The 22,423-nt window shown below is 35.3% G+C and overlaps 1 protein-coding gene and 1 pseudogene across 1 annotated transcript; one reads left to right on the top strand and one right to left on the bottom strand.

The window, feature by feature from the left end:
* Positions 1 to 849: 849 nt before the first annotated feature.
* Positions 850 to 20,480, bottom strand: LOC121436634 (lys-63-specific deubiquitinase BRCC36-like; the record flags this gene model as incomplete). Its single annotated transcript, XM_041636650.1, has 4 exons — positions 850 to 6,673; positions 8,385 to 8,428; positions 8,941 to 9,072; positions 20,425 to 20,480. Coding segments are annotated over 4 exons (384 nt in total), but the record flags the coding sequence as incomplete, so codon positions are not given.
* Positions 13,548 to 13,641, top strand: LOC121436652 (annotated as a pseudogene).
* Positions 20,481 to 22,423: the final 1,943 nt, after the last annotated feature.

Genomic DNA, 22,423 nt, shown 5'->3' with positions numbered 1-22,423 from the left:
GTCTGTAACAGGGAGAAAGATATGTCTTTGTGTTTTCCTATGTATCACCATGATGAAGGGATGCAGCAATGAATTTCAGGTAAAACCCTGGAGCTTCTGAGTTCTCAGACTCTACAGTAGTGAATGGCATTATGAGATCCCAGAAGTTGTTTTATCCACTGACATGCAGCTCAGAACTATCATACTCCAGGGTTATTCATAGGTGAGCTCTGTTTCTGGCCACTAAGGGAGAAGATATTTTCCGTTAGCCTTACTGAGATGAGCTTCTTGTTGTCTTTGATTTGTTAGTATCCAGCTATTCTACCACCTGCAACTCCCCCCAGAGTTGTCACTCACTCTGGAGCTGAGGCATGTTAAATTTAGGATCCCTGGTTTGTGATTGTTTCCTGTTTTCTTGTCCCAGGGTAGTTCAGTTTTTAAGTTTTCTTAAAATGACACTAGTCCAGTGCAATGAAGTCTTACAGAGCGGTAAAATGTTTTCCTCTCCACCGCTGACCCATCCAACAGAGGAATCATTGCCTTGCCAAACCTACAAGATTTGAGGTTTGTGAGGGCTATGGGAGTGTTCTGAAGGGAGAACTATAGTGATATTTTATTTATTTTTATAAATAAAGTTTGCCTGAAAATCAAAAAGTAAAACTAAGCCACTAGAGGCCAGGCAGTGGTGACACACACCTTTAATCCCAGAACTTGGGAGGCAGAGACAGTTGGATCCCTGTGAGTTCAAGGCCAGCCTGGGCTACAAAATATCAATGCAGAAACAGACCTAGGTGGTGGTGGCTCACACCTTTAATCCCAGTACTAGAGAGGTCTATATAAACCAGGATGAGACAGAAACTCCTTCTCGTTCAGTCTGAGGACTTCTTAGAGGTAAGAGCTCTCTAGTGACTTGGCTGCTTTGCTTTTTTTATAAAAAAAAAAACATAAATATCACTATAGAAAAACTACCCATCTATTTTCCTCAATGTGGCCTAGATTACCTCTTGAAGAAGGCTTCTGCTTCTCTTCCCCTTGCCAGAGAGTAATGAGGGTGGAGTTGTGTTCAGCTTGGCTTCTTTACAGTGCACCACCCATCTCTCTTCCCATTTTTAAGATGTTCTATTGTTAACTTTGTGGTTTATAAAGCTCTTCCTCTCGCTGGAATAATTATTTTATTCTCACTCTTCATTAGGTCACACAGCTGCTAGTCTATCATTTCTTCAGAAGACTGGGTATACATTTTTATTCTATATAGTTATCAATTGGTATGATTTGTCTCCTTCGGAATTGGGCTGCTTTTTTGCTGTTGTTATCTGAGTTTTTATATATTCTGGATACTAGATTCCTTTTTTCTTATTTATTTATTGATTGATCGATTAGTTTATCAAAACAGAGTTATTCTGTGTAGCTTTGGAACCTGTCCTGGAATTCACTCTGTAGACCAGGCTGGCCTCAAATTCAGAGTTCCGCCTGCCTCTGCTTCCCAAGTGCTGGGATTAAAGGCATGTGCCACCATTGCCTGGCTGGATACTAGATTCTTAGATAAAGCATTTGTAAAGCTTTCTGAGCTTTCATTTTTTATTTTGAGTTTTCTTTTTTTATATTTTTAATCTACATTTCTAAATTTTCATCAGGTCCAACAACTATTTTTTGTGATTTTTCTAAAATGTCACTGCTAACACCAAAGTCATAGAGATTTACTGATGTTTTAACATTTTAATAGTTACAAATTCTTATATTTAAATCTTTAACACATTATTAGTTAGCACTCATGCATGCTATGGGGTGGGGTCCAGCTTCATTATCCTGTGCAGATATTAGTTGTCAAATCACCAGTTGTTAAAAGGACTATGCTTTCTCCCATTCAATTGTCTTGTCATTTCTGTTAAAAATCACTTCACCATATACATATGCATTTATTTCTGGAGTCCATCCTATTCACTGTTAGTGGAGAATAGTACTTGAAGTCCAGCAACTTGGTGGCAGGTGTGCTCATTAGCTACTGAAGTGCCATTTCTATTCCCCCTCAATGCTTAGAGGTAAGAATTGGAGGTATACAGGTACACCACTCATTCTCTCAATTGACACATGCAATTCCCTTTTAAAGCAATCATATCAACTTTCTATTTCCATTTAACATCATGGGGGTAATTTTACTCTTCTTTTTTACGTATCTGTAAAAAAATGTCTCAAGCATGAAAAAGCTTGCTTCAATTTCCCTCAACGCATTTACTTATTTGCTCAATTATTTTATTTAATGTAAGAGATCATTGTCTCTTTATTGTGAGGGTACTGACACAGGACAACTTTCACTAGATCTTGATCCTGCCCTGCTACAAAGATAAGAACTCTTAGGCCTTCATGAAGTAATCCTAGCCACTAGGCACCATGCATTCCTCCTCATACATACCTATTCTATACATTCTAATCAACTCTGATTAGATTACAAAAAAATCCAAATTGTTATAACTCTGTCCCAATACAAACAGTTAAAAAGGTGACAGAGATATTGAGGTTGCCTGCTTGGATTCCAGTTTGTGCATATGGATGTTCCCCTTCAGTGAGGTAAGAAAGTAAAAAAGAATATAGGTTGAACCATAAACATATTAAATTTAGATTTATCAAATTCAACGTGGTAATAAGACTGCTTAATGGAAATATATAATGGGTAGCTAGAAATCTAAGTCTGGAATTCAGACAGGTGTAGAGAGAGAAATGGATTTGCTTGTAACTGCATGGAGAGGGATATGAATGAATTTTTAGAGGGGACAGATAGGGTATAGAAAATAACACAATACATGATAACAAAGTGGTAAATTTGGAAGAAGGACCAACTGTGTCAAGCCACAGGTTTATTAATGGCAGTTTTCAAAAAAAATAAATAAAAGAATATGAGTTTGACTATGTGGAGGTTATCAGTAACTTTAGGAGGAATGGATTCAAAGGCAGTGTAGACAAGCTCAGAATGCAGGTTCCAAGTATAGGAAATAAGGAAGCAGTCAGGCATGGTGTTTTATGTCTGTAATCTTAGCATTCGGGAGACAGAGGCAAGAAAACTTCTAGATTGAGGCCAACGTGAGCTGTAGCATAAGACCCTATCTCAAGACAAGCTTAAAAAAAAGGAGAACACACCTATCTAAACAAGTACCTTTTGTTCCAATCAGTTTTGATTGTGATTGAAAAGGCAGAAGGGATACAAGGCTGTGTATTGGAATGCAATATTTTGTGTAAAGGTAAACTACTTAGGTGTAATTGGGAAAATAATCACATCTCATGCAGATCATTGTTCTTTCTGATGATCAACATTTTTAAAATATGAACACTGAAAAGTAACCTTCATGGTCTACTATAATCTCATTTTACCTATGAAAATGAAACAAACATGTATTCATAGTTGGCCTAATATACAAATCATTTTATTTCCCCCTCCGAGGTCTTCTTTATATTACCTTCCCTCCTCCCCCCCTTTTTTTCTGAGACAAGGTTTAGGCCAACTGGCTGGCTCTAAACTTGTGATAAGTCTCCCACCTCAACCTCCTGAGTTCTAGGATTACAGGCACCTGCCACTACACATGGCTTATCAATCAGTCTTATTTCATAAGAACCTTACTTCTTATTATTTAAACCTATAAATTTTTATTTTGCAATAATTATAGACTTACCAGAAATTGTAAAAAATAGTACATAATCCCACGTACCCTTTACCCAATTTGTCCTACTTGTAAGATCTTCTACAACTATAGAACTTCAAAACCAATATTATGGTAATGGTATAATACTGAGGAGTAGGCTACAGACGTTATTCACTTCTACCAGATTTAACATGTACTGATTTTTATGTATATAAATCTGTAAAATGCTAGCACAGGAACAGATTTATGTACTAAACACTAAATTTAAGATACAAAACTGTTTCATTAGCCTAAATGAACTCTTATGTTACACTGTAACAACAATGCATATATAATGCCCAGCCCCTGACTCTGGAAATCATTAATCTGTTCTTTCTTTTCATTAATTCTGACGTTTCAACAACACTTCAGAAATGTAACCATACAGTAAGTGACCTTTAAAGACTCATTTTTTTCATTTACTATATGTCCCGAGGCTCATCTAAATTATATAGATATTAGTAATATGTTCCTTTCCACTACAGAGTAGTATTCCATGGTAGGAATGGTTTGTTTAGACATTTACCCACTGCAGAACATTTGGGTTACTTCTAATTTACAGCTATCACAGATAAAGTTGCCAAGAAAAAATTTGTAAAAGTTTTTGTGCCGAGGCAGTATGACAGCTGGCTCATGGTAAGTGTATGCTTAACTTTATAAAAATTTCCACTCTTCTACCCACTATCTGTATTTTACATTCCTGTCATTGTTTGCATTCTCCATAGTACTTAGCATTTTCACAATTTTCTCTTAGCAATTCTGATAAGTGTATACCATACCACACTGTAGTTTTAATTTGCATTTCCCAATGACTTATGAGGGTCAATATATATTCACATAATTACTTCTATTTACCCTCCTTAGTAAAAATGTGTCTTTTTTCATTTTCTACTGGTATTATTTTTGAGTTTTGAGCATATTATCTTTTCCATTGATCAGATATTACATGGTTTACCTTTCCTCTTCTTAAGATTTTGTGGAATAAAAGTGTTAATTTTGATGCAGTCCAAATATCTACTCATTTTCTTATAGATGGTGCCTTTTGAGTTGAAGATTAATACCTGACTCCTAAAAAATTTTTAAATGATTTTTTCCCTTAAGTTTCCAGCTTACATTAAAATTCATGACACATTTTGAGGTACTTTTATAAGATATTTTGTTAATTTGTGAAAATTTAATTTGTTGAAATGACTGTCCTTTCTTCTTGATCATTTAAGCATATTATTGTGTGTTTATTTCTGAATTTTCTTTCCTGTTCCATTGATTTATACATCTGTTCTGCGAATATCATAGCGTCTTGATTACTGCAGCTATATAGTAAGTCTTGAAGTTAAATAATGTGGGCCCTCCACCTTTATATTATTCAAAATTGATTTAGTTTAATAAATTGTGCACCCAGTATTTTCATATGCCCTATAAAAAAGAAAATGAATAAAGAACAATTATGGTGGAAGGAAATTAGAGAAAATACAGCATTTACATCCATATGCCCTAAGAATATTTGTTTTCAAATATAAGTATGCCCCAGAATCAGCTGAGTAGGTCATATAGATTTCTGGGTTCTAGCCTCAAAGATTGAATTTGAACTTTGAACTGCAAGTGATTCTGATGCAAGTATTTCTGGGATTTTGAAAAACAATAATCTATGGGAAAATAAAAAGACAAACCAAAACCCCCAGTTATCACTATGGTTGGGACTGATAATGTTTTCTTTCCTTATACTCATTTTTCCAATTCCCACTTCAGTTTCCAGTATGCAAAAGGCTCAACATTTTTCTGAATACACAAATATACAATTAGTGGCTACATATGAATGAATAATAAAATACAATCATCATATTTTTGAAGTATGATTTCTACTATAACCTAAATCCAAAAAAATCATGGTCATATTATAATTGAATCTTAGATATACAGGATCAGTAAGAATTTGCTTTAGACTCAAATAAGCTAGAACTCAATTGTTTGCTTAAGAGTGCATCCACACAGAATTCAAGTTTAGCTATCCCATAACATGTATTTAGAGATCAAGAAGGAAGTCCTAACACATGATTCTAAGTGAGAATAATCAACAGAGGTGGGTAGCGATAAGCCCTGCATGTCTTTACATTAACCCTACAGTACTTATGATTCACTTGCCTAACACGAATATCACACTATAAAATGAAATACCAAGTGTTCTTCCTTTAAATTATACAGGATGGATATCTGAAAATAAAAACAAAGACTTAAAATTCTAAAAAGTTTATGTTGCTGGTGCACATCTTTAATTTAGCGGGAAGTGGATCTTTGTGAGTCCCAGACGTGCCACAGCTACATAATGAGACATTGTCTCAAAAAAAAAAAAACTTTATGTCAGGTATTTTCATTGAGAATAGGCATTTAATGCCAAGCATGGTAGGTGGTGCACATCTTTATTCCCAGCACTACAGAGGAAGAGGCAGGTGGATCTCTGCGTTTGAGGGCAGCTTAGTGAGGTATGCATAGTGAGTTCCAGGACAAATAGGGATGCATATTGACACTTCAGCTCAAAATTAGAATAAATGTTCTTAACATTTAGAATAAACTTATCAAATATTTTATTCCCAGATATTCCTTGCTAATGCATCTCTTATAACCCTTACAAAATAACTTTCATATTCTGTGAATCATCTTGCATGTTTTCTTTTACAGCAACTGTAGGCAAGAGGATTCTATACGCTCTGGAAAAGTTTTAGGAAGACATCTTGTATTTTTATATACATAAAACTATCTGTTGGGATATAAAAAGTGCTCCTGAATTATCTGCCTACATAGGAGTTGTATATAGTTTTGAACCATATTCAGTGCACAAACTGAGAAACAATATTATCACATTTTTGTCCTCTTGCTTTATTCTAGGGAAGACAACTCTTCCATAAGCTCTTCTTTTTCTTGTTGCAACTCTTGCAAATGCTGCTGGTTTTGCTCCAATCTGTCCTCCAACCACTGTAGTAGAGGCCCACTGACTGCTGACATCTGACTGCATAAATTCTTGGTAAACACTTCAATAAGAAAAGAAAAAACATAATTATAAGATAACTATAAAAAGAACTATACACTGGCATGTTCCTACTATACTACCAACAATATCTTAGTTTTGGGCACAGAAAAAAAGGGCTTGAAGAAACAAGTTTCTAAAGTACTAAACTAAAGTTCTAAAGTAGAACTGGTAAATGATTTCCAGTAGTCAACAAGGGGGAAAAGAGCTAAGCAAAGCAGGTACATATTCTGAAGCCCTAGATCCATAAGCCAAAAAGAAATCTATGTAAAAAAATAAAATTAAATTTGAAAAAGGAAAAAGATGGCTAGCTCTTCATTTCTTCATATTAAAGGGCTAAGAAAGCACAGAAGGGTTCCTGTCTCCAGCAGGACTCTACTGTTTCCTCAAATGGAACAGAATTAAGTCCACAGAATCCAAGCTTGTCTCTTCTGATCAGCACTTTAGGCTTGTGCCTAGAAGGTTATCTAGCAGGGAAAGAGTACTTAAATGGCTTTTTTGGATGAATAAACAGATGAATGATGATATTTAGTGACTAACCTACCTCTCACTAATTTCAAAGTATCAATTAAATATGAATTCTTTCATATATATGCACCTGTCTTTAGGCACTGCCCAGGTACATTGATCAGTCTGATTACTTTTGAGATGTTAGTATATTTTTTAAATTATTGTGATTTTAGAATATGGTTATATACCAACATTACCAATCTTAACTCTTTGCCATGTTTTACTGAGATATAAATAATGAGATATAGCTTCCCTTTTGGTTTTCACAAAGAAATTATCTACCAATCAGAAACCTTTTATGATTGTTGCAGTGTATACATTTAAGCCCAGCACTTGAGAACATAGTAGTCTACATCTTGAGTTCCAGAACAGCCAAGGCTACATAGAAAGACCCTGACTCAAAATAAACAAATAAATACATAAAATAGAAAAGAAAGCATTCCAATGTTCTTCACCAGCAATTTAGTTCATAAATGTTTTGTTGTTGTTTGTTTTAGTTTTTTTTAAGTCACTCAGTAGCCAGGTTTTATTCTGGATCTCAGTGTAAACTTGTCTGGCCTCAAACTTATGGCAGCCCTCTTGCTTCTGCCTCACCAGAAATGGCACTACAGACATGCAACGCCCTACTCTGTTTTGTCATTAAGTAGGAAAATCTGGGTTAGCTGAATGATAGATGTAGCTAGAGGTACGTGTAAGTTGAAGAAAATAAATTGGTACATATATACTTATTTTTTGATCCTTCGACTTACCCAGGAATTCCTTCTCTATTTATTCACATGGAAAATATCCTGCCTGATGTATTCCCTTTCCTCTACCTGCTTGTCTCTGCTACAAGAATAAAATAGGTCGGTAGTAATGTGATAAAACCAGTTCATAATGGCAGATTTCTAAAATTTCTGGAAGTTATTAAACATCCATGCTATGAAATACTATGGCAACTGGGATTCCCTAAGAGATAGTGTTTAAACATACCAGCACACTACTGAGCTAGTCTATAAAAAAGCTTTTCTAGTTTTCCTTCTGTCTTATCATAAGACCACATTTATAGTATTTAAGTGTCTATAGGGTTTCAAGGAAATGTACGGAGCAAGATTAGTTAAATTTCTGGAGAAGGAAACTGAAAACTTTAAAGATGAATTAAAATTGCTTCTATAAAATGAGTATTTCAGAAATCGCTCCATATACTCCAGAGAAAAAAAACTTACCCGAGCCATTATGGATCTTGGTTACTGAGTCCAGATGTGTAAGGCTAAAGGGATAAGGTACTTTAGGTTAGCAACAACGCAGAATCAAAATGGTCAGGTGTTTAACAAAATCATAACCTGCATTAGAACTTTGCCAATTTGATTAGATGATCTGAGTTCCCACCATGGTTAACTTTAAGTTTAATTTGGGAGATATGATTTATTAGAAAATTCAAAAGATAATTCAAAGACATAATTATGAAACTACTATCTCTTCTAAAGCTCTTGATACATTACACATTTAGTAAATATGGCCCAGTAATACACAGTGGGATCACTAGGATGTTGTGGTTTCTTTTCACAACCAGAAAAGGAAATGTGTTTTGTCTTGAAGGATCCAAAATATATGAGGCAAGATAGTAAAGAGATCATTATAATATAGTGTGAGAAACATGATTTGAAGCTGCTGTAAAGCTCTCTCCCAGACAGGTAAAAGGAAAGGGGCCTCAAAAGCTGAGCTGCTAAAGATAAAGGGTCTTCACTGAAGTTAACAACAGAAACACTGAAGAAGTGTTACCTATGAATCCTTCTATATGCATCCTGTTCTTCCTGACATAGGATCTTTGGCAGTTCTACTGCTGATTCAAGGCATACCTTCCCAATAGTGATATGAGGTACAATATGGATTGGGATTTCAATTCTCTCATACCTGTAAGACAACCAATTAAGATCACATTTTATCCTTTAATTAAAATAAGTTATTTACACTTTAATGAGTTTGGAATATGGAATGCTTCAAAGATTACATATTACTATAATTCATTAAGTTACTCAATTTGAAAGTAGACAGAGTTCAAATTAGGCTTTTCTGGAGAGCAAATTAGAAGTCTATTTGTGCACTCATTATTCTCTAGTCCCTTAGAGATTATGAATCCAGTTCTGTAAATTTAACATAAGCCTTTAGGAACTCAAAATCAATATGACCAACTGTTTAAATAAAAGAAACAACTAATACTGCTTTTAGTCAAAAAGTTGCATGAATCTGAATAAACTGACTCAAATGCAGATACTTCAGTGACAATATCAGATTCATTTTGTAGATGGAATTACTCACATAAATATCATTCCTCAATTTTTATTCTCTTCTATGGATAAAACTAGGTAAGATATTTACACATACTTCCATTTCATGGTAGAATGGAAGGTACAGACAGGTTTGTCTAAGTTCAGTCAAGTTCCTTGTATATATTTCTCATTCCCAATATGCTTAAAGTCTACATTAACAGTGGGGTCAGAGGATGATCCAGTCTGGGGACCCTCTACATTATGAAATCCATGGATACATGGCAGTAAAGTAGAATAAGATCTAGTTTTCTGCTCCCTTCTCTTCCTATCCACTAAAAGTGTCTTTTGGTCCTATATCATGATTTAGATGAAACATACAAGAAATTACAACTATCTTTCTTTTATCCATATTCACATAATTAGGGGAGAGTTAATGAAACAACATACAATAGTAGCCTTTGGGGAGTAAAATACAGTGATTAATATTAATGATGGGTCCAGAAACACTAAAGAAGTCAGTAGGCTACTCTTAGTTCTCTTAACAAGGTTTCCAATTAAATTTTCTGGGTGTATAAGCAGAAATGGTCTCAACAGTATACAATATGGAACATACATTTCCATAAATTCATGAAAGAAACTGCAGAGTTTCTGTCAGTTGACTAAAATTTAAAACCTAGAACCAGGATAAAACCGTAAGTATCTAAAGCTAATGACAGAGATTCTGCCTCTGATAATAAACTAGTTTTTATAACAAGTTTTCCTACTAAAAACAATTAAAACACATTAAAGAAAAATCTGTCTGACAGTAGTCACTGGAGAGCTGCCAAGACAATAAGTAATGGGACCAACAGGGAGAAAATTTCAGAGGTGATTCTCACAGATCCAATTTTCCCAGAAAAGTATGATTCTAAACAAGGAAATTTATAGGATTAGAAGTTGCAAATAGTTTCAAAAGTACTGGTGAGTTCAGGATGACAAAATTATAGCTGAGAAAATGCAAGGGTAGAGAAGACCTGTAAACTATTCTCAGGCATATGATGGTAAACATACTAGGAACAAAAATAGAACTCCATCAGTATACTGACTGGTTTTGTGTGTCAATTTGACACAAGCTAGAGTCATCATGGAAGAAGGCACTCCCAGTTATGGGAACGCCTCCGTGAGATTCAGCTGTAAGTCATTTTCTCAATTAGTGATCAATAGAGGAGGTGAGTGGTGCTATTCCTAGGGTGGAGGTCCCGTTCTATAAGAAAGCAGGCTGAGCAAGCCAGGAGGAGGAAGCCAGCAGCACTCCTCCATGTCCTCTGCAACAGCTCCTGCCTTAGGTGATGCGGAATTCTCCTCTGTATGCTGTGAATATGTTTTTTTTTTCCATTGGTTAATAAAGAAACTGATTTGGCCTATGGCAGGGCAGAATAAAGCAAGGTGGAAAATCCAAGGAGAAAGAGGACAAAAGAAGTTTGAGTCATGCAAGCACCATGTAGCTGCTGAAGGAGAAAGATGGCAGAACCTTACCGTTCCAGGAAGTCATAGCCTAGTGGTGATACACAGATTAATAGAAATGGGTTAAGATGTAAGCGCTAGCTAGGAATATGTCTGAGCCATTGGCCAAATAGTGTTGTAATTAATACAGTTTTTGTATGGGTGGCTGAAAAATTAAATTGCAGTCTCTGATAAAACTTAGGATCCTGCCCTGTTTGAGTTACTATCCTGATTTCCTCCAATGATGGACTATGATCTGGAAGAGTAAGCCAAATAAACTCTTTCCTCCCCAACTTGCTTTTTGGTCATGGTGTTTTGTTACAGCAATAAAAACCCTACCTGAGACAACTATATAGGAACTAAAAGCCTAGACTTGACTTATCCCAATTCCTAACTAAATACAGAGTGATCTAGTAGTTATACTAGCTAGAATTTAGAAAGCCACCCAAACCTTCACTATAACGAAAAATATCAAATAATGAGATATAAAGGAAAAATATCTATTAACTGTGAAAATAAAAGTAATTTCAAATAAATTATGTTCTAGAAAGAAACAATGAATAGATTATGAGTAGAGATCAGTGACCACTCTTTCATTTGAGAAAGAGAAAAAGTACATGATAGGCTTTGCCTAAAACTTAACTTTGCTACAAGTAAGGAGAAATGAAGAAGGCATGTAATTATACAAGAGTATTGCTAGACTGAAAAATATAGAAACCTTAAGCATAGAATTAATTCAACTCCATCATCAAATTTAAACCACAAGCTTTGCTAAGAACATAGAGAATGAGATTTGAGCTGAAAAGCAGAGAAATCTTCAGCATTTTATATTTCTTAAATCTAAAACTCATGCTATACATGGAAAATGTGATGACCATTGGACAGATGTCATCCTGTGCTCATATCCCAGCAATAAAGAGAGAAAGGAAGAGAAAGAGAGAGAAGAAATAAAAAGAAAGGAAAAAAGGAATTTAAAAAAATGAAGTAGGAATATAGTTCTGACCCAAATAACTTCTGAATGGATGGAAATTATAAGTCTTAAAATTTATATAATGAACTAATTCTCTTTTAAAAAATTTAGACAGGGCCTCTCGATATAGTTCAAACAGACCTGAAACTCACTTAGTATCTCAGGTTGGTCTGAAACTTGTGATCTTTCTTTCTCAGGCTTCCTAGTGCTGGGATTATAGGCTTGCATTATCATACCTGGTTCTTATCTATTCTCAAATGTACATGGAATGCTCTCCCCAGGATAGACCACATGCAAAATTTAAAAGTAATTTTTTTCTGATTATAGCATAGGAAACTAGAAATGAATGGCATAAGGAAAAGTAGAAAATCCATAGATGAATAAGTTAAACAAGATACTCTTAAACAACAAATGGGTTAAAAAAACTCATAAGAGAAATTAGAAGAAAACCTGAAACAACTGAAAATGAAAACAATCTATTATGAAATGAAGCAAAAATAATATGCTGAAGAAAGTTAACCCATTATTTATAGCCATGAACACTGAAAAAGAATTAACAGGGAAAGATGGCTTAGTGGGTAAAGGTATTTGTTGCACAAGCATAATGACCTGAATCAGATTTCCAGGACCCAAACAGTAGATGGAGAACTGCAGAAAGTTGTTCTCTAACCCTGACATGTATACCATGGTATAGCACACCTCCACATATAATAAATATGTGCATGCAAAACACAAACATGCAGATAAATCCATAGCAACAGCGTTTTCCAGCCTCAACTTCACTATCAGTCATAGGTATTCCGAGTCTGAGGTAGCAGACATAAGATCTGCATAGGATCAAAATGTACAAAAGCATTAAAACCCAAAACAGAGAAATCTGGTGTGTTAATTACTTTTGTGGCAAGTATGTAACACCAATCTGTCACTAACAGTAAGAAACTGATTTCCAATAAAGCTCATGCCTGGCCTCATGGCGCATAGGGAGGAATGGGCTGACAAGAAAGGAAGAGTAAAGTACTAGAGTTTGTATATTCCAAAATGCACAGGAAATACAAACAAAGATTGCAGAGTTGAACCTGTAACTCTAATGAAAAAAATAACACAAACATGTACATATGTGTGATAAATATTTTTTAAAGTTGGGCATGGTGGCTCACGCCTTTAATCGCACTTAGGAGACAGAGGCAGGTGGATGTCTTTGAGTTCAAGGCCAGCCTGGTCTACAGAGTGAGTTCCAGGACAGTCAGGGGTACACAGAGAAACCCTACACCAAAAGCCCAAAACAAACAAATAAATGTTAGGCAGTGGTGGTGTGTACCTTTAAGCCCAGTATTCTGGAGGAAGAGGCAGGAGGATCTCTGTGAGTTTGAGGCCAGCCTGGTCTACAGAATGAGTTCCAGGACAGTGGGGGGTACAACAGTGAAACCCTGTACCAAAAAGCCTAAACAAACAAATAAAATGAATGAATGCCAGGCGGTAGTTGTGCATGATTTTAATCCCAGCACTTAGGAGGCAGGAGGATCAAACTAAAGATGCTAAGCTTAATAGCCTTGGTCCACATGCTGGGACTTTAAGTATGAGCCACCACACTCAGCTCAGCAAAGTTAACCTCTAATTACAAAAATATTAATAACAAAAAATAAATAAATAAGACAAAAAAAGTTTAAGTGCTCACTTTGGCAGCACATATACTAAATACAGAGATTAGCATGGTCCCTGAACAAGGGTGACATACAAACTCATGAAGTGTTCCATAGTTACAAAAAAATAAATAAATAAAAGATAATAATTACCCATACGCTCATAATTATGGGGTACCAGAGTCGCTAATATTTATGAAACACTACTATGTGCCAAATATAAATATGGAAAATATTTTGTCTGCATTAAGTCTCACAACAGGCATGCAATATCACTTCCGTCTTATTTATTAATCTATTATTTTTTACTTTTAAAGTTTTTTTTTATGTGTCTGAGTGTTTTTGGCTACACGTATGTCTCTTCACAGTATATTTGGTACCCAAAGTGGTCATAAGAGGACATCAGACCCCCTGGAACTGGGGTAGCAAAAGATTGTGAGCCATTGTGTAGGTGTTGAAAACTGAGCCTAGGGACTCTACAAAAGCAGCAAATGCTCTTAACCATTGATACACTTCTCCAGCCCATTACCTCTTTTTACAAATACAAAAATCAGATGTTTAGCTGGGTATGGTGGAACATGTCTTCAATTCCAGCACTTGGGAGGCACAGGCAGAGGCAGATGGATATCTGTGAGTTTGAGGTCACCCTGGTCTATATTTTGAGTTCCAGGAGAGCCAGGGGGGCTACACAGTGAGACACTGTCCCAAGAAAAAAAAAGGAGATGTTTAAAAAACTACACTAACTTTGTGAGTTCACAGTCACAGGGCTAAGTAGACAGTATATTTAATCTTCAAAGTCAGGTTGGACTCCAGTGTGTGAGTTATAACTGCCACAACACATTCATAATTTTTTTTTGTTTCCATTCTGGCTTGTATCTAACACAAATGTAACTGTTAGAATTTTGGGCCATGTTTGTATATGTAATCTCAACATTCAGGAAGCAGGATGAGGAGGATTGCCACAAGTCTGAGGCCAGCCTGGTCTACACAGTGAGACCTGGCATTAAATAACAATAAAATAAATTGTCCTTCAGAAAGACTAGAATAGTTGGGAGTTCCATTTACCACCAGCAATACAGAACAGCAGCCACATCCAAACTGAGCAATATTTAAAGCGAAAATAAAACTATGACAATTTGACAGGAAAAGCAACATGTTATCACTAAAAATCATTTAAAAATAAAACATTTGTTTTTACAAATAATTTCTGTCATCTATTTTCATCCATGTTTTCATTTTGTTTACAGATTTTTGAACTGCTATATGGTCAAACCTACCAGTCTTCCACCAATCACCATTCCCCTGATATACTTAGAAAACCTACCAGTAATTCATATGTTCTTCAGTTCTTCACTTAGAACCATCTAAACCATCTAAATTTTAACAGCCAGTTAAAATTGAAACTCATCTGTAGACCACTTTCAAAAGACTATGAGAAGACAAACACTTCTACCTTATATCTTTCTAATATCTTATAAAAAGTTCAAAATGGGAAAAACCTACCAATTTTCTATGAAATATTTTTTTTAAATATTTATTTATTTATTATGTATACAATATTCTGTCTGTGTCTATGCCTGCAGGCCAGAAGAGGGCACCAGACCCCATTACAGATGGTTGTGAGCCACCATGTGGTTGCTGGGAATTGAACTCAGGACCTTTGGAAGAGCAGGCAATGCTCTTAACCTCTGAGCCATCTCTCCAGCCCCCTCTATGAAATATTTGAAGAATTCCTCTATTGACCTAAAACAGAAATAGCCATCAGATTGGATGAATAAGTAGAATGGAATTTCAGTATTTTTTGGTCTTATGTCAACGTCTTCTTAATTGAGTCAAGTTTCTACAATATATTGTTAACTATCCAAAATTTGTTAAAGGGATGTTTAGGATCCCCTGTAGCTTTTTCTGACTGAAAGAGTTTCCAGGTGTCATTCATCACATTCTTCCCATGTTCTGAATTAACTGTATTCACCTCTCTATCTTTACAACTAGAATCAAACAAGGGGCATAGGAAAAACTAGCAAACCTGTCCAGGGTTCCTTCTTGTTGTCCACTGAAAACATTAAAATAGTAATTGGTGCATTCTCTGCTAAGAAAAGACACTTTGATTTCCATCATGTTCACTGAGAAACTGACTATATTCATTTTCTTTATGATATTTACCAAACAGCGTATATTCAAAAAGTGACTTAAGCCAGAAATATTTGGAGAGTCTAACAATTTATGTTCAAAAGTACTGCTGATGACTTGTCTGTGGTGGGATCACTGATCAGAGCCACTCTGATACCACTGGCCAGTTTTAGTCCATGACATTCTTGGTAATCTTGGTCTTCTATTCTCTGGATAGGAGTATTATATAGTTTGCTATGGTGGCATCTCCGTAGTTCCTTATTACTGCTTTTTAAAACTATCTATAAATATATAGACATGTCAACAATTTCATTATTATATTATTACATTGGTGATTCCTGTTTCTCATTTCTTTACTAAGACAGTCCCACTGTGTGGCCCTGTCTGGCCTAGAACTCACTATATAGTCCACACCGGCCTTGAACTCATAGAGATTTACCTAACTCTGCCTTCTGAGTGCTAGGATCAAAGATATGCACCACCATGTCTGGCTCACTCATCTTTTTATTGATAATTTGTCTTTATTGTTTTGACGTTTAGCCCAAGTTGTCACTGAACTTGCTCAGCAGCCAAGGTAATCTTGAACTTCTGATTCTCCTGCCTCCACCTAACAAATACTGGTAGATTATAGTGATTTACCACCAGATCCAATATTAAGACTTGTTTGAGACAAAGTTTGGCAATGATGTCATGGTGTGGCCTAGCTGAACTCATTATGCAATTGAGATTTTCTTCTAACTCACTGCAATCCTCCAGAATCAGCCTCCTAAGTGTTATGATTACAGGAATGAACTATCATGTCTAATGTTAAATTTTTCTCCTAATATTCCAGATAGTTTACCTTTTTAAAAAATATTTATTTATGATGTATAGTGTTCTGCCTGCATGTATGTCTGCAGGCCAGAAGAGGGCACCAGACCTCATTACAGATGGTTGTGAGCCACCATGTGGTTGCTGGGAATTGAACTCAGGACCTTCAGAAGAGCAGGCAATGCTCTTAACCGCCGAGCCATCTGTCCAGCCCCTAGTTTACCTTTATTAGTTATAAAATTGGCAAATATTTTCAATCTTATAGGCTGCCTTTTCACTTTCTTAATATCTTCTCATAAACAAGTTTTGTTTTACAAATGGATCTATTCTGTTATTCATGTTTTGCTATCACAGCTATGAAAACTTGTCATATTGCAAAGCTCAAATGTCATCAGATTTAACCTACGTTTTCTAAGTATTTATGGTTTTAGATTACATATTTAGTTCACTAGTTTATCTGTAGTTAATTTCTATATATGCTGTGAAGTGGGGGTTCCAACTTTACTGTTATGTATATATAATTATTAAAGCACCACTCAGAAGAAAATATTTGTTTCTCATTCAGTGACATTGGCACCCTTGCCAAAGGTTGATTTGGTTTTATTTTGAATCACTCAGTTCATTCCATTGGCATATATATATATATATATATATATATATATATATATATATTAGTTTCACACTATGCAAGCTATATATTAAGTTTAAAAAACTTATTTATCTGATTTTGTCTTCTTTTTATCAATATTGGTTATTCCATATATCTTAGATTTTATAATTATCTTTTCCATGTATGCAACAAAAAGGACCTTTGGAATATAAGTATTTCATTGACTCTAGATATCTTTAGGGACTACTATCATTTAACAATATCAAGTATTCTATATATCACTGTGTTAGTTTTTGTTAACTTGACACAAACTCAAGTAACCTGAAAAGAGGAAACCTTAATCAAAAAATTGCATTCAGGGCTGGAGAGATGGCTCAGTGGTTAAGAGCACTGCCTGCTCTTCCAAAGGTCCTGAGTTCAATTCCCAGCAACCACATGGTGGCTCACAACCATCTGTAATGAGGTCTGGTGCCCTCTTCTGGCCTGCAGGCATACACACAGATAGAATACTGTATACATAATAAATAAATAAATATTTTAAAAAAAAATTGCATTCATCAAATTAGTCTGTGGGAATATCAATGAGAGAAATTTATTGATTAATGATTGATATGGGATGGCCCAGCCCACTGTAGATGGTACCACCCCTGGGCAGGTGGTCCTGGGTGTTATAAGAAAACAGCTGAGCAAGCCAGTAAGTCACACACTCCTTCATGACCTCTGCATCAGTTTCTGCTCTAGGTTTTTATCTTAAATTCCGGCAATATCTCCCTTTAATAGTAAGCTATAAGATAAAAGGTGAAACAAACCATTTAATCCCCAAACTGTTTTAATATTGTTTTATCACTGAAATAAAGAAGCAAACTCAATCACATACATATACATATAAATATGTATGTGTAAATTCTTTTATTTCTTTTAGTACTTTCTAGTTCTAATGCATCAAATTTCTTCTCGCCTTGGTTAAATTTTCTCTTATATCTTTTACTAAACTTAATGCTATTTTAAATAAAATTATTTTCCCATATTTCATTTGTAAAATGTTGATAAATACAAACAACTGATTTTGTGTTTTGAACATGAACCATGAAACTTTGTCTAATTTTGATGTTGAACCTCTTGCTCTGGTCATAATTACCAGTTCAATGTTGAGTAACAGTGCCAATTGTTTATGTGGCAAACTTTTCTTTGTCAACAATGTATATAACATCTAATTTACAGTTTTAATAAATGCCCATAAATGTTGTAGAAGTTCCCTTCTATTTCTAGTTCTCTAAAGAGAAAGGGAGCAAATATAGAGGGATGGGGGGAAAGAAATTGACGTGTCCTACTAAGAAAGAGAAAGTTGTGAGAGAAGCTGATAATGGACCTGCTTCTGCTAGGATGTCAAGTCCATAAGACAGGAATGTGTTAGATAAGTTAAAGAGAATGCTAACCTTGAGTTCAGGACTTATGCCTCAATTCTCATAACTATTATTAAGAATAAAACAGCCGGGCAGTGGTGGCACACGCCTTTAATCCCAGCACTCGGGAGGCAGAGGCAGGCGAATCTCTGGGAGTTGGAGGCCAGCCTGGTCTACAAGAGCTAGTTCCAGGACAGGCACCAAAGCTACAGAGAAACCCTGTCTCGAAAAACCAAAAAAAGAACAAAATATTTCAGAGAAGTGGGACTCAGAAAAAAAGTCTCACCATTCTTAGGAACTTACTAGAGGATCTCTCCAGAAAAATGACAATAAATCAAGAACCCTATAATGGATAAAACTCGGGAGAATAAATAAAGAAACAAGCCCCCCACCACCCTGGATATCAGTTGAACAGCAAGCCAAAGTAAGATGTCAGATCAGGTTAGGATGGTTTCATGGAATAATCCTTCAAATGTGGAGATTCCAAATGTTTTCACATTATTCCTAAGAGTTTAGAACTTAAGGAAGTGATAAAAATGAAGGAAAAAAATCTATTCAAAACATTATGTAAAAGCAAAAAGCAAATAAAAAGAAAACAAAACAAAATCTATGCAAAAAACATCATTAATAATACATAGTTCATATTAGTTAGTTGAAGAGGGAATAACATTTACCTAATTGTAATGATAAAATTTATTTTCTATTATAATTTAATCAATACACAAAACATATGCAATGAAATTATGTTTATAATCTTGAGCAGAGATGCTTGTAACTATGAAAATTTAGTAATCATGGAGAGACAAATCAATATTGTCTAATGTCAACTGTTAATAAAATATAAAGGCAAACTTTAGGTGGGTATGGTAGCCCATGTCTGGAAAGCTCAACACAGGAGGCACAAGGAGGAAGATCATGAGCTCAGACTGGAGTACATAAGACCCTGTTTCAAAACACAAAAATAAAAAGAATCGAACTTTATTAAAGATTAGAAAAGTAACCCCAAAAATGAAAACATAGTAACTACATTTTTGGAGAATGGAAGTGGGATGGTATCAGTGACCATCATCTTTATTTGTGACAGCAAAAAAAAAAAAAAAAAAAAGTAGACAGAGTTTTGGTTGTTTGTTTTGATTTCGTTTTGGTTTTTTGTTTTTTAAGATAGGATCTTATTACGTATCCCCAGTTAGCCTGGAATTCACAGAGATCCACCTGCCTCTGCTTCTTCTGTACTGGGTGGAATTAAAAGCACATACCACCATACCTAGCAATAGATTACTATGTTTTTTTTTTTGTTTGCTTTTCTTAGTGCACTGGTGTTTTGCCTGCATGTATGTCTGTGTGAAGGTGCCAGATCCACTGGAACTGGAACTAAAGACAGTTGCAAGCTGCCATGTAGGAGCTGAAAATGAACCCGGGTCCTCTGGAAGAGTAGTCAGTGCTCTTAACCATTGAGCCATCTCTCCAGCCTCTGACTACCATGCTTTAAAGAGAATATTAATCCATACAAACATCTGAATGAAATACTAAATGACTTTTATGGCAGAGAGGACTTACATATCCATGGTAAATGTTTGCCTAGTATTTATGGGACTCTGGGTCCAATCCTTAGCAAAACTGAAAAAGTTTCTGTAGCAACAGAGAATTATCTATAAAAATCTCTAAATTTCTTCACTTTTGGTCTTTGCTTTAGAACACACCAGAGAAAGGAAAACTAGCAGTACAACACAATTTAGGAAATATGGACCAAGATTATGTGTCTGACTTCAGCTTCCTAGACTTTCAGAATACACAAACTACTAAAGAAATTCTATTTTTTTAAGAATTGTTAGTAGGTAAGAGTAGAAATATAGTACTATTAGTGCCTTACTAATGAGAAAAATTAAATGAAACAGAACAATCAATTTCATGACTAGGAGTCCATAAATAATAACATCTCTGTCATACTTACTCTGAGCTTTTTTGGGCTTGTATGGATTGGAAGCAAGTGTAGAGTACCCGACCAGTCTATTTAAAAAAATAGAAATGAAATGTAATACACAAAAGGATTTATTTTTTTTTCTTGAGACAAAATATCTGGATATCATTACAGAGTACATTATAATATTCAATATACATATACAATGTATAATAACTGACTCAGTATAACAAGCATTTCTATCTTTAACTATTAATCATTTTGTTTGTTTTTTTAAGACAAAGAGGAATAGCCTAGGCTGTCGGGGAGCTCGATCTATAGACTAGGCTGTTCTTGAACTCACAGAGATCCATCTGCCTCTGTGTCCTGAGAGCTAGGATTAGATTAAAGGCATGAGACACCATCACCATGTGTAATCATTTTTGAGTTGGAAATTTCATAGCAATTTAGTAGACTCTAACTTAAAGCTCAAAGGCTTTTATGAACATACAAGGCTAAAAGAGATTCCAAAGGTTATAGAATATGCCATAATAAATCAATTTCTGTGAGAAGGATCACATACACAATTAACATAAATCACAGCCAAACATCTTCTCATGAAACAATTACTAACAAATACGAGAACCAGGAAAGTGATTAACCTCATTTATTATTTGAGGACAATATGCAAATTAAATTGTGAAAAAAACCATAAGCATTTCAAAAAAATTATAAAGTTCCAGATACTGAATTCTAGTGTTTCTGAAAGACAGTGAACTCATGGAAAATATTCATTATTAGCACACTTATCTTCTACACACCATGATCAAAGGTTTATTATCTTTTGCCTAGATTACTGGCAATATCTCCCTAACTGGTTTCACTGGTGCCATTAATTTTACCCTTCTCACTCCAATCCTGTCCAGTCCACTAGCAATATAATACCTAGAGTAATTCTATTAAGATATAAAGCCACCCTATAATGGCTTCCCCAACACAGAGGCAAAGTAAAGGCCTTTCAAGAACTAGTTCCCATTACATTTTGGTCCTCATTAAGGATAACCAAACCAGAAGACTTTCAAGAGACAAAAAAGGCTAGTGAAATAGAGCATTGTAATATAAGTATAAAAATTGAGACTGAGGCAAATTGGAATCCATTGTCATCATCTTCCACTCTATACTACACATTGTCATCATCTTCCGCTCTATACTACATTGTCATCATCTTCCCCGCTATATATACTACATTGTCATCATCTTCCCCTCTATACTACATTGTCATCATCTTCCCTTCGATACTACATTGTCATCATCTTCCCCTCTATACTACATTGTCATCATCTTCCCCTCTTTACTACATTGTCATCATCTTCCCCTCTATACTACATTGTCATCATCTTCCCCTCTATACTACATTGTCATCATCTTCCCCTCTATACTACATTGGCATCATCTTCCCCTCTATACTACATTGTCATCATCTTCCCCTCTATACTACATTGTCATCATCTTCCCCTCTATACTACATTGTCACCATCTTCCCCTCCATACTACATTGTCATCATCTTCCCCTCTATACTACATTGTCATCATCTTCCCCTCTATACTACATTGTCATCATCTTCCCCTCTATACTACATTGTCATCATCTTCCCCTCCATACTACATTGTCATCATCTTCCCCTCTATACTACATTGTCATCATCTTCCCCTCTATACTACATTGTCATCATCTTCCCCGCTATATATACTACATTGTCATCATCTTCCCCTCTATATATACTACATTGTCATCATCTTCCCCTCTATACTACATTGTCATCATCTTCCCCTCTATACTACATTGTCATCATCTTCCCCTCTATACTACATTGTCATCATCTTCCCCTCTATACTACATTGTCATCATCTTCCCCTCTATACTACATTGTCATCATCTTCCCCTCTATACTACATTGTCATCATCTTCCCCTCTATACTACATTGTCATCATCTTCCCCTCTATACTACATTGTCATCACCTTCCCCTCTATACTACATTGCCATCATATTC

Source organism: Microtus oregoni, unplaced genomic scaffold (genome assembly GCF_018167655.1).
Source record: "Microtus oregoni isolate MIOR12 unplaced genomic scaffold, Mior012 000050F_000, whole genome shotgun sequence".
Lineage (NCBI taxonomy): Eukaryota > Metazoa > Chordata > Mammalia > Rodentia > Cricetidae > Microtus > Microtus oregoni.
Note: the sequence above shows the minus strand (reverse complement) of the source record. Positions and strands in the feature narration are given on the sequence as shown.